Below are 13,019 nucleotides of genomic sequence, written 5' to 3' on the forward strand. Positions count from 1 at the left end.
TAGTTTGAGTACCTAGTACTAGTATTTTTAGTTTGGTAACCTAGTACTCAATATTGGCTTCAACTTCCTGCCTACTATCTATTATCTGGCTGTGCTATTATCTTGGTATTAACGGTCCCAAGTTAATAGGCGATTGAAGCATAACGCATGCCACAATAATTTTCTAACATGCCGACATGCGACAGCTCTAACATATGAAACTATTATTATTATCAGAAAATGTTGGTGGTGAAAATTCATAAAATGAAACGATGAATAACTACTTCCTAGTAACTATCGTTATAAAATTTTGGGCTGCATATAGTCCTGGAGCGCTACTCCGTACACGAAAATCTACTCTGGGGCTATTCTGTACATGGCATCGACAATTTGTCGGTACCGGTAAGTTACAACAATTTTTTTATATGGTAAAAATGTTAATTGTTGTTGTCATAATTATCGATCGGTGATCATAGGGCAGATATCGTAAATTTTCGGACGCAGATAGAGTTTTTCGACGAGGATCGGTAGCTCTACCGTGCCCTTATTAACCCCATGATAGATATACCGATAGTCGTTGGTACAAATTTGCATTATGCCCTATTGATGACAGCTAAAACTATGACAAGAACAATTAACACCCATTTTACTATATAAAAATAATATCTTAACACGACGCACAGTGGTTGAAAATGCAATTCTACGGTTCCGGCTTTATAAATCAAGGTATAAGCTAATAAACTCTTACAAATGATGTTGCAAAAGTTTTTTTTAATAATAACTATAGATACGAGTGCCTTTATTGTTTATTTATTTTCACAGTGAGAATCTAAGAAAAATCAATGTTCTTTTTTTCGAAAAAAACGCTCGGATACGTCGATTATTGATTTTGTTGATGCCATTTTTGAATGATGCCATGAAGCCATTTTTTGATGATATTTTAATGTATACAGGGTTTCCCAAAAATTGAGTTATGCCAGATAACTTCTTGGTTTTAACGGAAACATCTATATTTGTTATTTTATTTGTGGATTGTATGTCAAATTCTAGACATATTTTATGTTTTATACCTATCTTCAACTGTTTTTAAGCTGCAAATAACCGAAAATCGACATTTCACCCTGTTTGTCTACCTATACAGTGTCTACCATAATGTTGGCTATATAGTTTTTTTTTAATTTATAGGATATGCGAAAATTTTGTGTGGGGGATCGCTCCTGCATGTTTAGTAACTTTAAAAATCATTATGACATCAGTCACGTAATCACAAAAACCGCTATGAAAACTCGAAAAGTGGGGTTAGATGGCAAATTATCGAAAAAAGTTATCGTTTAAATTAACATTAAATTAATATTAACAAAAAATTACCGTTTCGAAATCGACTTTTCTGATTTTATCCTCTGGAAATGACTTCAATGTGAAATTTTGAATTGTTTTACTTTTACAAATTGAGTATCAAGTTACTTGAGCTAATCCAGCAATAAAATCCGTATAAAAATATTTTATAGAAGAGCCAGGACTCAAAATATGCCTTTTTCTACTTTTTCTTATTTCCGCTCCAAATTTTGCAGGTAGCCTTAAAATATCATTCTAAACATTTTTTTCAAATAACTTTTTCCGATATTTTGCCATCTAACCCCACTTTTCGCGTTTTCATAGCGGTTTTTTTGAATTTGCCGCCATGATAGTGATCACGTGACTGATGTCATAATTACTTTTTAGGTTATTAAACATGTAGGAGCGATCCACCAAACAAAATTTTCGGTAATCCCATAAATAAAAATATTTCCCATATGTAGCCAACATTATGGTGGGCACTGTATATTAAATGAGAAGGGGAGCCTGGTGGCAAAAGTTTTTTGTTTTTTAGAAGGAAAAAATGTAGAGAACAAAATGATGTTAGTATTTGGAAGTCGTAACAAGGCACAAAGAAGTTCTACCTTGTTATGCAACAACGTTTTCGTATTATTCGTTAATTTACAATGTACACTTTAATTGAGCGTCCTATAGTATCTTTCATACTAAACATCATAATTTTATGTAAAACACAAATTACATATCTCCTGAAATATGCAGCATGTGTTTGAGAAATCAAAACACACAAACATTAATTTAACGAAACGATTAAGACTGCAATCGAAACAGAGATCAGAATTTCTCTAAACGGCGTATTAACTGTTTCGACTTGTTGTCAACGTGGAGCAATTGTTTCTTAGCCAGGGCGACTGGGATTTGTGTAGCACTGTTTATTAGCTTTCTTTGAAGGATAATATATCATTTTGTAAAAGATTTAAGTCAACAAGAAATTTGAATTTTGGAACTTCAGAATTCCATTTTCTATCACTGTGGGACGGTAGAGACACCGATCCTCAGCTTTGATTTTTGGATTGTTGATGCGTACACTTCTTCTCAGTTTTATGAGGTGTTTGTCAAATATATGTTTTTTTTGTGGTGTTATTTTTACTGATTTTATTGAAAAACATTTAAGACAATACTTGAACTTGCCTAATTTGTAAAAAAAGGCGATTGAACCCATAACTTTGTTTATGCCATATCATTGCTGTAATCGAAAAGAACGTTTATTCAAAGTTTATGAATTATCACTAGTTAATATTATTTTGTTTCCGAGAAAAAAAATAGGAAAGTTACCTACAAAAAGAAATGAAATCCCATTAAAAACACAGAATGTAAAAAAAGTCATGTCTCGCAACCCAATTCATCCACAACAGAAAGTTGTGAGATCTCATGTAAAACCAAATAAACTGACGAGAGGGCATCTGCGCCGAAGTAATGCGTGAGCAGTTCTAGCGCAGTTTGTCAAGCAAATAGGGTGGATTTTTTTAGTCCGTAGGAATCCGGCACACCTCGGTCGCTAGAACAACAGACCAGCCGTCTAAGAAGAATTTTTTACCATCCTCAGAAAAAAAAACTGTCGGTATCGGTAAGCTACCGACAGCTATCGGTGCTTACGACGTATAGGGCATATAGCATTTGTACCGATGACTACCGGTATCTCTACCGTGGGATTAACAAGGCACGGTAGAGATATCGATCTTCATCGGTACGAATTTGCGATATCTGCGCTACCGATCGATAAGTATGACACCAACAATTAACACATTTTTACTATGTAAAAATACTACTATAACACGATGCTCATTGATCGTACGTACCGAGAGCAGTCGTAACTTAATGATACCGACGATTGTCGATGACGTGTACCCCAGGGGCGCTATTCTGTACAATGTGGGTCAAATTGGACGCTTTTAAAGGGAAACACACTTTTCTATAGGAGAGAGACAAAAACTAATATCGGTGTCTGGAGCTCAATTTTTATCAAAAACATGATGGTGAAATGGTTAAAAGAAGTTAATTGACTTTTGCGTACTGAATGGTCTGCGGATACTAAACGGCTTCTTTCCACATAAATTGATTCATCGATACACCCGAGAAAGGCCCTCTCTGCAACAAAAATCTATAATTGATTACGTAATTGCTAAACAAATATCGAACTGAAATTCAAAGACTGGAGAGTTAAGAGAGGAGCAAATTGTGGATCCGACCACCAGTTGGTTGTTGCAGAATTAGTAGTACCATTCCAAATCAGAGCCAGGAGTATTGAACATACAGAATCACAAGAACTGGAAATCGAGGAATCTGAACGTGTTAAGTACAAGCTTCACTTACTACACGATGCCAGTATTAAATGGCTGTACCAAAGAAGATTAGATGGAGCCCTAGAGGAAGTGAATGCCTGTAGTGATGTAGAAATAGAGTATACTAACTTAAAAACCTTAATTAAAAAAGTAGCCTTTCAAGTGTTAGGTGAACAGAACATGCAGAAAAAAAAGGATGAACCAGCCTGGATAACTGACAACATAAAGACCTTAATAAATGAAAAACAAAAATTCTATCAAAAATGGCTCTCAGACAGAACAGAGACTAACTGGGGTCAATACAAGCAAAAAAACAGAGAGGTACGAGCCGCTATTAAGGTAGGAAAAACGGATATGTGGGAAAGAAGATGTCAGCAAGTGAAAAGTCTACTAGGGGGCGCACGGAGTACTGAGGTCTGGCGAACAATCCGACAAATGAAAACCGACCAGAATTCCAATCTGCAGAAGAGGAAGACAACCTTGCGGGCACTTTAACGATCAGCGAAAGAGAAGTACATCTAAGTCTCAAAAAAATGAAAAATGGACGGTCACCAGGTCCTGGTAACATTGCAGTAGAATTGTTAAAGTGTGGGACCGAGAAATTGCGCTGGCGCCTGGCAGAGCTGTTCAACCAGTGCTGTCTGCAAAATAAACTACCCCAAGAATGGAGAGTGGCTCATATAGTGTCTATCTTTAAAAAGGGAAATCGCAACGACCCCGGTTGTTATAGAGGCCGGAGCATTAACCGCTCAGTGAGCAGGCTTTTTGGAAAAGTTCTGCAGGGTAAGCTCAGGGATAATATTGGTGACAAAATCTCGGAAGATCAAAACGGATTCACACCGGGGAAATCTTGCACAGATAACCTCTTTGTCCTACAGCAGGTGATGGAAAAAAAGATAGCAGTAGATCAAGAAGTCCATCTAGCGTTTATTGATTTGGAGAAAGCGTACGACTCTATTCCTCGCAACAAGATATAAGAAGCCTTGAATATTTTAGAAGTAGATAGACCCCTACTTAAGATAATAAAAGAGCTTTATAAAGAACATAAAGCGTACGTTAAGATAGGACACAGGCTATCCAATCCAATAAATACCACAAAAGGGTTGCGACAAGGATGCAGCTTATCACCTCTAATCTTCAATGCTTACGTTGAAGTAGCCCTTAGGGAATGGAAGAAGAGATGCCAAGGCATGGGAATACCCATTGGGGAAGATACACTGTTTACTCTGAGCTTTGCAGACGATCAGGTCGTGATTGCGCAGGACTCTTTGATCTGGAGTTCATGACTAAGAGGCTTTACCAAGAATATAACAAATGTGGACTTCAGGTTAGTCTAAAAGACAGAATACTTAGCTGTCAATTCCAACGCTTGTTTTGAAGTCTTCATAGATGATAACGTCCAGATTCAACAAGTAGACAAATTTAAATACCTGGGTGCTACTATCAACAACGAGGGTTTGGGCAAAGAAGAAATACAAACCCGAATTCAGAAGAGCAAACAAGTTATTGATTGTCTTAATAGCCTCTGGTGGGACCGAAACTTGTCTGCAACAACTAAAAAGAAACTTGGACGAACATTGGTGGAGTCAGTTCTTTGCTATGGTTCAGAGCTATGGACTTTGAGTGCAGATACGAAGCGCAAAATCCAAGTTGTTGAAATGGACTATCTTAGAAAGAGCGCAGGTATATCTAGGATGGAAAAAAGACAAACATCGAGGTCAGGCGTATCATGAATGCATCGGAGGAGACAGTGCTAGATCGAATTGAAAAATCCAGCTTAAAGTGGTTTGGACATGTTCTACGTATGCCGGAGAACAGGTGGCCAAGAAAAGTTTTTCAATGGACTCCCCAGGGTAGAAGAAAGAGAGGCAGACCTAGAAAATCCTGGAACGGAACGGTTAAGGAAGCAATGGAAGCTCGTAACCTAGAAGCTGATTACGCACTAAATCGAGACGTGTGGCGTAGGGTAACGGGAAGGCAACAATAGGCTGTAGTTGGAAAAAAGTATCAAATACTTATACCAAATCCCGTTTATATATGAGTTACGGGGTGTTTTTCAAAAATGTGCATTAACAAATCGCTGTAACTTTTTTGGTATGAAAAATTTTGTATTTTTATGAAAACATTTCCAAAGCACCTTTTTAGGTGGAATTTAATGGTTTAAGTATATTTTTAAAATTAATAATTTAAGAATTATGAACAGAAAATTTGATTTATTATATGGGACCCCCTGTATATTTTTAATTCATTGAGAAGAATTTAAAATTACCTTTCCAAAAATATAACATATTTCATATTTTGCTCGATTCCTCTTGGAGATATAGAGTTTTTAAAAATTCGCCCACTTTGAATAAGTAGGATTTGAACCGCGCCGGCTGTAATGCAAAAAAATTGTAGCTGTGAGCAGCAATTAAAACGAAAGTAATATTTACAATGAGAGATTTAGAATTTTATAACAATTTAAACTATATTTAACATCAACACATTTAAACTATATCTAATAACGATAAAAATTAATAGCTAACCAAGACATGAGATTTTGCTACAGGTGTTCGACATGTCGACCGTCTTCTGTTATGGACAGACGGGACCGTTTTTGAACATTTCTCGCGGAATTCATTAACTCAGTGGGAGTGAAAGATACCCTCGCATAACCGCTAAGTACTTCTAATTCTTGTCTAGATTATACAGGCAATTTAAAAAAAAACTTTATTCTTTCAAAAAGATAAAAATCCACAGGCACTAAGTTCAGCGGCCTCGACGGCCAACGGCTGGGATCTTGGTTAGCTAATCAATTATTCTCGAAATTTGCCGCAAAAGTTAGCTGATAACTTCAGCGTTCTAAGGCGGTGCCTTGTCTTACTGGAAAAATATGTTTTCGAGTTCCATTAGGGGCAGATCATCAATAAGAGGTCCAAAGCCTACTAGTTAAAAATGGCAAACTTTTAAAAATTCTGTATTTTGAAGGGGATTATAACCAAATATCACGTGTGCTATATTTTTGAAAAGGTAATTTTAAGTTCTTTCATTTAATTAAAAATATACAGGGCGTCCCAAGTAAAAAATCAATTTTTCTGTTGATAACTCTTAAATTATTAATTTTATTTTTTTTTACTTAAGCCATTAAATTCAACGTAAAAAGGTGCTTTGGAAATACTTTTATAAAAATATAAAATTTTCCATAGCAAAAAAGTTACAGCGATTTGTTAAAAATGCACATTTTGAAAAACACCCCGTAACTCCGAAACGGTAGCAGATATTGATGAGCGGTTTTCACCATCATGTTTTTCATAAAAATTGAGCTCCAGACACCGATATTAGTTTTCGTCTATCTCCTATAGAAAAGGGTGTTTCCCTTTAAAAGCGTCGAATTTGACCCACCCTGTACAATCGTCGGTATCGGTAAGAAAGTCGGTACCTTGAACCGTGTCCGTATAGTCCAAATAAATAATATTGGTTTGTAAATTAGTTTTATTAGTTATTGAGTTAAATATTTTATTGGGTTAATAGTTACTTCGTTAGTTAAATTGTTACTTCGTTAGTTGAATAAGACTTTTGGGTATCCACACGGAACCCGGCAAGAACGTTTCAAATCAATAAATTAAAGCTGTTTACTTTAGAAACAGGAAAATATTTTATCATAAAAAGATACAAAAAAATCATTCTCGCATTATTAAAATAAAAAAATAGGTATGGCTCAATTTCTTTTTAATTTTACTTTAAAAAATGTCTGAAAGTGAAATTCAGAAACAGCTACAGCCAGTTCCGTAAGACTATTCATTTTTGTCAAAGAAAACTTCATGTTCCACATTTTTTTTCTCAGAAACATTTAATTTTAGGTGTCGAAATGTATTAATAAAAATAATTACAAATTTGCAGTAAATTCTTTGAGGTTTGAAAGTAAGATTTTTTTATAGATCTAATAATTTTTGTATGTAGTCCTTATTAACACACACGCTGAAATATTTTTAGGTAAAATAAAAATAGTTCAACCCGATTTTTTCAGATTATATCTATAATATTTTAGTTTAAATCTACCAATTTCCCGCTTTGCATTCAATTGTACCAACTTATTTCTTTATAAATCAAAATAAACTATTTTAGAAATTAAAACGAGAGACACACTGTCGATGATTTGTACGGTCTATACTTTTGAAATATATACATATATACTTACTTTCGGATCATATCGTTTATATTGATCAAGGCCCAAACCTGAAAAACAAGGAATAATTAATATTACACGCTGTATGAAATTAAAGTACATGTAATAAATAAATTAATAATATGGGCAGTGTACTAATCACAAGTATTTTTCGATTCGAAACCATTCACACACACAACAAACTCATTCGAATAGTTTTTCTCAAATAAATTTTAAACTTGATTTCATAATATAGTGCATCAGTTCATCAAGCCTCAAATTTCTCATTAAAAATAAAAAATAGATGGAAATAATATGACTTCCAGTTTTCCAGCGTTTTACTCAGAGAGAACACTAATAACTAAAGTGAGAGAGACCGATTAACGTTAATTTTTGAAGACTGTGTTAGTAGCGCGGCCTTTGGCGTCTAACCCGAACTATGAGCGCATTATCGATATAGTAGGTTGCATTCATACTTATATTCTGGCGCCAAAGATTTAAAATTTGTATATTTCAACCGAATCTTAATCTTTCAAGTTTATAATAAGAAATCTTCGTAGCTTTTTTAGATTTTGTTGACAACGAAAATTTATTATTAGACTTTAAAGCATTTAAAGCTATAAATAAAATACTGTGTAGGAACATAATAATTTATTTAACTCCATACTCCTTGCCATACTCCAACTCAAGGCTGCAATCTTCAGTAATTTTTTTATCTAACTTGGTTGGGAGTGAACAGGGAAGCACGGTTGGGAGCTCGCACAGAGTATCAGTAGGTATCCCGTAGGTATTCAATGTTTTTGATAGTCTTTATTCTCTAAAAAGAACCTAGCAGTTGAAGAAAATAATTTGTATTACTGGAAATAATACCAGGTATAATACCTAGTCGTTTCATAGGTATCAGAAAAGAATGTGATGTTTTAAATTAAAAAAATTAAATTAGCAATGTACGATTATTATGTGCACTCACTATTACTATTAGGTATCTTAAATTAATTACCGAGATAAAACTTACCTTTAAAGGAAACGTTTTGTCTGGGTCTCAACCACAAAAAAAGAATTACAAAAATGCCGAATAATCGTGGAATCTGAAATAATCAATAATGACAATAATCTTCTCTTCTGACAAGCTAAAAGAACAGGCACATTCAGTTAAAAACAATTTATTATTCCGATTTGCTCCGAATATCAACAGATTTTAGTTATCTCCTTCTAGAACTAAGAATAGAAAAAGCTACTGACAATCTAATTAATCCTGTCAAATGTTTAACTTGCAAAGTTCAAAACTTCCTTTTTTGACCGCCTAAACGCTATGCGCGTCTGGGATGCGCGGTGACAAAATAAACTTGTCTACCAAATGCCCTATTCCACAAGCCCTCTCACTTTAGTTATTAGTTTCTCCCTGGTTTTACTAAAACAACTAGGGATGTGAGCAAATTTTTCTGACATTGTCACGTCACGGTCATAATGAAAATGACGGTCACGTCATCGTAGATAAAAGAAAATAATCTACTATTAACACGTCATTTATTTTTATGACACTCTTGTCATTTATTTTAAAATTTTCCTTTCATTTCCAAAGAAAACTTTTTTGGAGATCTCTTTATTCCATGTTTGGTTTGGTGGACCGTAGCAGAGACCGTAGTTACTTAGTTTAGTTACTCAGTGTGATATAGCTGTGTTTTGTTTCATTGTTTTTAAAAATGTTACTAATTTATTTTAAAAGTATACCTAAGCTATGCCTTTAAGCCTTTGAATAAGAAGACTAAGGAAGGAGCATAATGCTATCCATGTATTCATGCATGGTGGGCGGAAAAAGCACCATAAAAGCACTCTAGGGTGGGGATCCTTGACAGTTCTGTTTGACGATTCATTTGACACATTTGAATTTGATTAGAAATTTTGTGGCTTTGTCAGTCTTAACGGAGCTTATTTTATGTTATTTATTATTTATTTTACTACTGATAGTTGTATAAAGGTAGTAAATCTAGATGGAAATTGTGGCAGCACTTAAATTAACAGTGACACTATCGCGATTTATCGAAAAAGACTCAAATAGTTGGTTGTGTAGCGTGCGGTAGATCTCGGCAAAAATTGAGTGAAATAATGGAACAACTTTTCGCTAGTAAGTGACTATATAATATACATACGTGTAGTAAACCGATCATTTATGAAATTCACTTAAATTAACTAAATTATATATTTTTCTTGCATTTTAGCTTTTATTTAGCTTGTCAAAGATTAGATGTCAAAGAATTTAGATACGTTAATTTGACTTACCTGCTTCAGTAGCGTATCGGATGTTTGTGGTAACAAATACTTATTATAACTTATCTATTTTTATTAGAATTATATATTTTTATAACAATTTTAATAACTACCAACATTTATTCACAACGTAAAATAAAACAACAAATTATTGAGTCTACCCCACGTCTACCCTACATCATAGTTTTACATTTGTTAAATAAAATTAGAACGACACTGATAAACCGGAATTTAAGTCGGCCATATTTGAGGCCCATCGCGGTGTACCTAAGATTTTTGATATGCTCCTTCCTTAGTCTTCTTATTCAAAGCTTTAAGCTCATTTAGGTATCAGAATTATTTATTATTGTTTTGTTTTGTATTTGGTTATATACGGCTGTGAACGTAGAACCACTAAGACTGATCTTTGTTTAAGTTTGTATTTGTTAATATATCTTTATCTTTACTTCCCTGGCGATTTTTTTACACTTAAGGTAAATGACCATAAATGACCGTAAATGACAAAAATGACGATATCATGTCACAAAAAATAAATGACCGTCATTTTACATCCCTAAATACAACATTAATAATTTTCAATGTGACGACAATTCTAGCTGAATTGAATCGAAAATGTTTATCAACGCGAACTTCTCTCCTGATAACTGGATGAAAAATACGGAAATATGATACCAAAAGTGAAGATATTCAATGATAATAAGTTTAGGGCAAATTACCTAATGAATAAATATTTTTGTGAAGATAATAACTTCGTACTTCGTACCGCCTAACAGTGAAGAAGAGTGAAATGTTTTTTTGCCAATCCTGAGGGACGGATATCTGATTGACCGAATGAAGGTTGATTCTCACTATACCTTCCGTTTCCATTCCATATCCGTTCCGTATTTTTTTATACGTAAGCTTCCGTTCCGTATCAGTTCCATACTTTTTATTGTACAAGGTGGGTCAAATTCGACGGTTTTAAATGGAAACATCCTTTTCTATAGGAGATAGACGAAAACTAATATCGGTGTCTGGAGTTCAATTTTTATCAAAAACATGATGGTGAAAACCGCACATCAATATCTGTTACCGTTTCGGAGTTTGGTTTGGTTTGGTTGTGAAAATTGGTTGTTGGTTAAAAATTAATAATTTAAGAGTTATCAACAGAAAAATTGATTTTTTATTTGGGACACCCTCTATATTTTTAATTAACTGAAAAGAATTTAAAATTACCTTTCCAAAAATATAGCACACTTTATATTTTGTTATAATCCCTTTCGAAATAAAGAATTTTTAAACGTTCGCCACTTTTAACTAGTAGGCTTTGGACTCCATATTGATGATATACCCTTAATGGAACTCGAAAACATATTTTTCCAGCAAGACGACGCACCGCTTCTGAACGCTGAAGTTATCAGCAAATTTTTGCAGCCAATTTCAAGAATAATTGAATAGCTAACCAAGATCCCAGCCGTTTGCCGTCGAGGCCGCCTGACTTTCGCAAATATATATCCATAGGGTTAGATCCATGGGCACTAAATCTCACCCTATGGATATATATTTGGGAAAGGATAAAGGTTCCTTATTCTTCCGTATAACCTAGACAAGAATTAGAAATACTGTTATGAGAGGGTATCTTTCACCCCTACTGAGTTAATGAATTCCGCGAGAAATGTTCAAAAACTGCCCCGTCTGTCCATAACAGAAAACGGTCGATATGTCGAACACCTGTAACAAAATCTCATGTCTTGGTTTGCTATTTATTTTTATTGTTATTAGATATAGTTTAAATGTGTTGATGTTGGTTAAATATATTTTGAATTGTTATAAAATTCTGCATCTCTCATAGCAAATATTATTTTCGTTTTAATTGATGCTCACAGCTAGAATTTTTTTGCATTACAGCCTGTGCCGTTCAAAGCCTACTTATTTAAAGCGGGCGAATTTTTATATACTCTATATCTCGAAGAGGAATCGAGCAAAATATCAAGTGTGTTAAATTTTTGGAAAGGTAATTTTAAATTATTTTCAGTAAATTAAAAATATACAGAGTGTCCCATATAAAAAATCAAATTTTCTGTTTATAACTCTTAAATTATTAATTTAAAAAAAATTATACTTAAACTATTAGATTCTACGTAAAAAGAAGCTTTGGAAATGTTTTCATAGAAATACAAAATTTTCCATAGCAAAAAAGTTACAGCGATTTATTAAAAATGCATATTTTTGAAAAATACCCCGTAACTCCAAAACGGTAACAGATATTGATGTGCGGTTTTCACCATCATGTTTTTGATAAAAATTGAGCTCCAGACACCGATATTAGTTTTCGCCTATCTCCTATAGAAAAGGCTGTTTCCATTTAAAAGCGTCGAATTTGACCCACCCTGTACAATTTATATCATTACGAAACTTTTTTTTAAATTTGTATCTTTTGTAAAAGGTAATAGATTTACTTAAGAGGTGAAAGAATAAATAAATATCAGCAAAATGTTAACAGAACTGGTACAACTGTAAGAATTTGACAACGCTCTTTCCGATACGCTTCAGTCCGTCCGCCAAAAAAAATGTATCGAAGGAAAGGATATGGAACGGAAGGGAAACGGAACGGATAGTGTGCATTGTCCTATTCATTTACATGATATAATATTTTATGTAAACGGAAGGAAGACGGAAGCGAGCTGATATGGGAGGTATAGTGAGAATCAATCTTGATCTGAAACGATTGAGACTAATCTCTCTATTTTTGTTTATATTTTCTATATACACACACCGGAAAAATCTAGGGATATCATTTTATTAAAGTTAAAAATAAATGTTTTGAATAAACAACCACATATTTGTAGACCGATTCTTTCTACTTCGATTGAAACGAAGTAGTCACACTAGTTCTAAATTTGGGATATTTGCAGAAGTGTTTGTGCATTTTTGTCAAATGTATAAAAAGCACCTAGCATCAATTGTTCGAATTTAACCTGTACTGGCTATGT

At 33.9% G+C, this 13,019-nt stretch overlaps 1 protein-coding gene across 4 annotated transcripts in view; it reads right to left on the reverse strand.

Annotated features, from left to right (window-relative positions):
- Positions 1-13,019, reverse strand: part of LOC115879537 (calcium uptake protein 1 homolog, mitochondrial) — a 54,635-nt gene that overhangs the window by 23,025 nt on the left and 18,591 nt on the right. For all 4 annotated transcript variants that reach the window (XM_030896430.1, XM_030896428.1, XM_030896429.1 and 1 more), the window contains one exon: positions 7,813-7,850. In XM_030896430.1, the coding sequence (XP_030752290.1) occupies positions 7,813-7,850 (38 nt within the window). The remainder of the gene's footprint in view (positions 1-7,812; positions 7,851-13,019) is intronic.

Source organism: Sitophilus oryzae, unplaced genomic scaffold (assembly GCF_002938485.1).
Source record: "Sitophilus oryzae breed Bouriz unplaced genomic scaffold, Soryzae_2.0 scaffold_1582_pilon_pilon, whole genome shotgun sequence".
NCBI lineage: Eukaryota > Metazoa > Arthropoda > Insecta > Coleoptera > Curculionidae > Sitophilus > Sitophilus oryzae.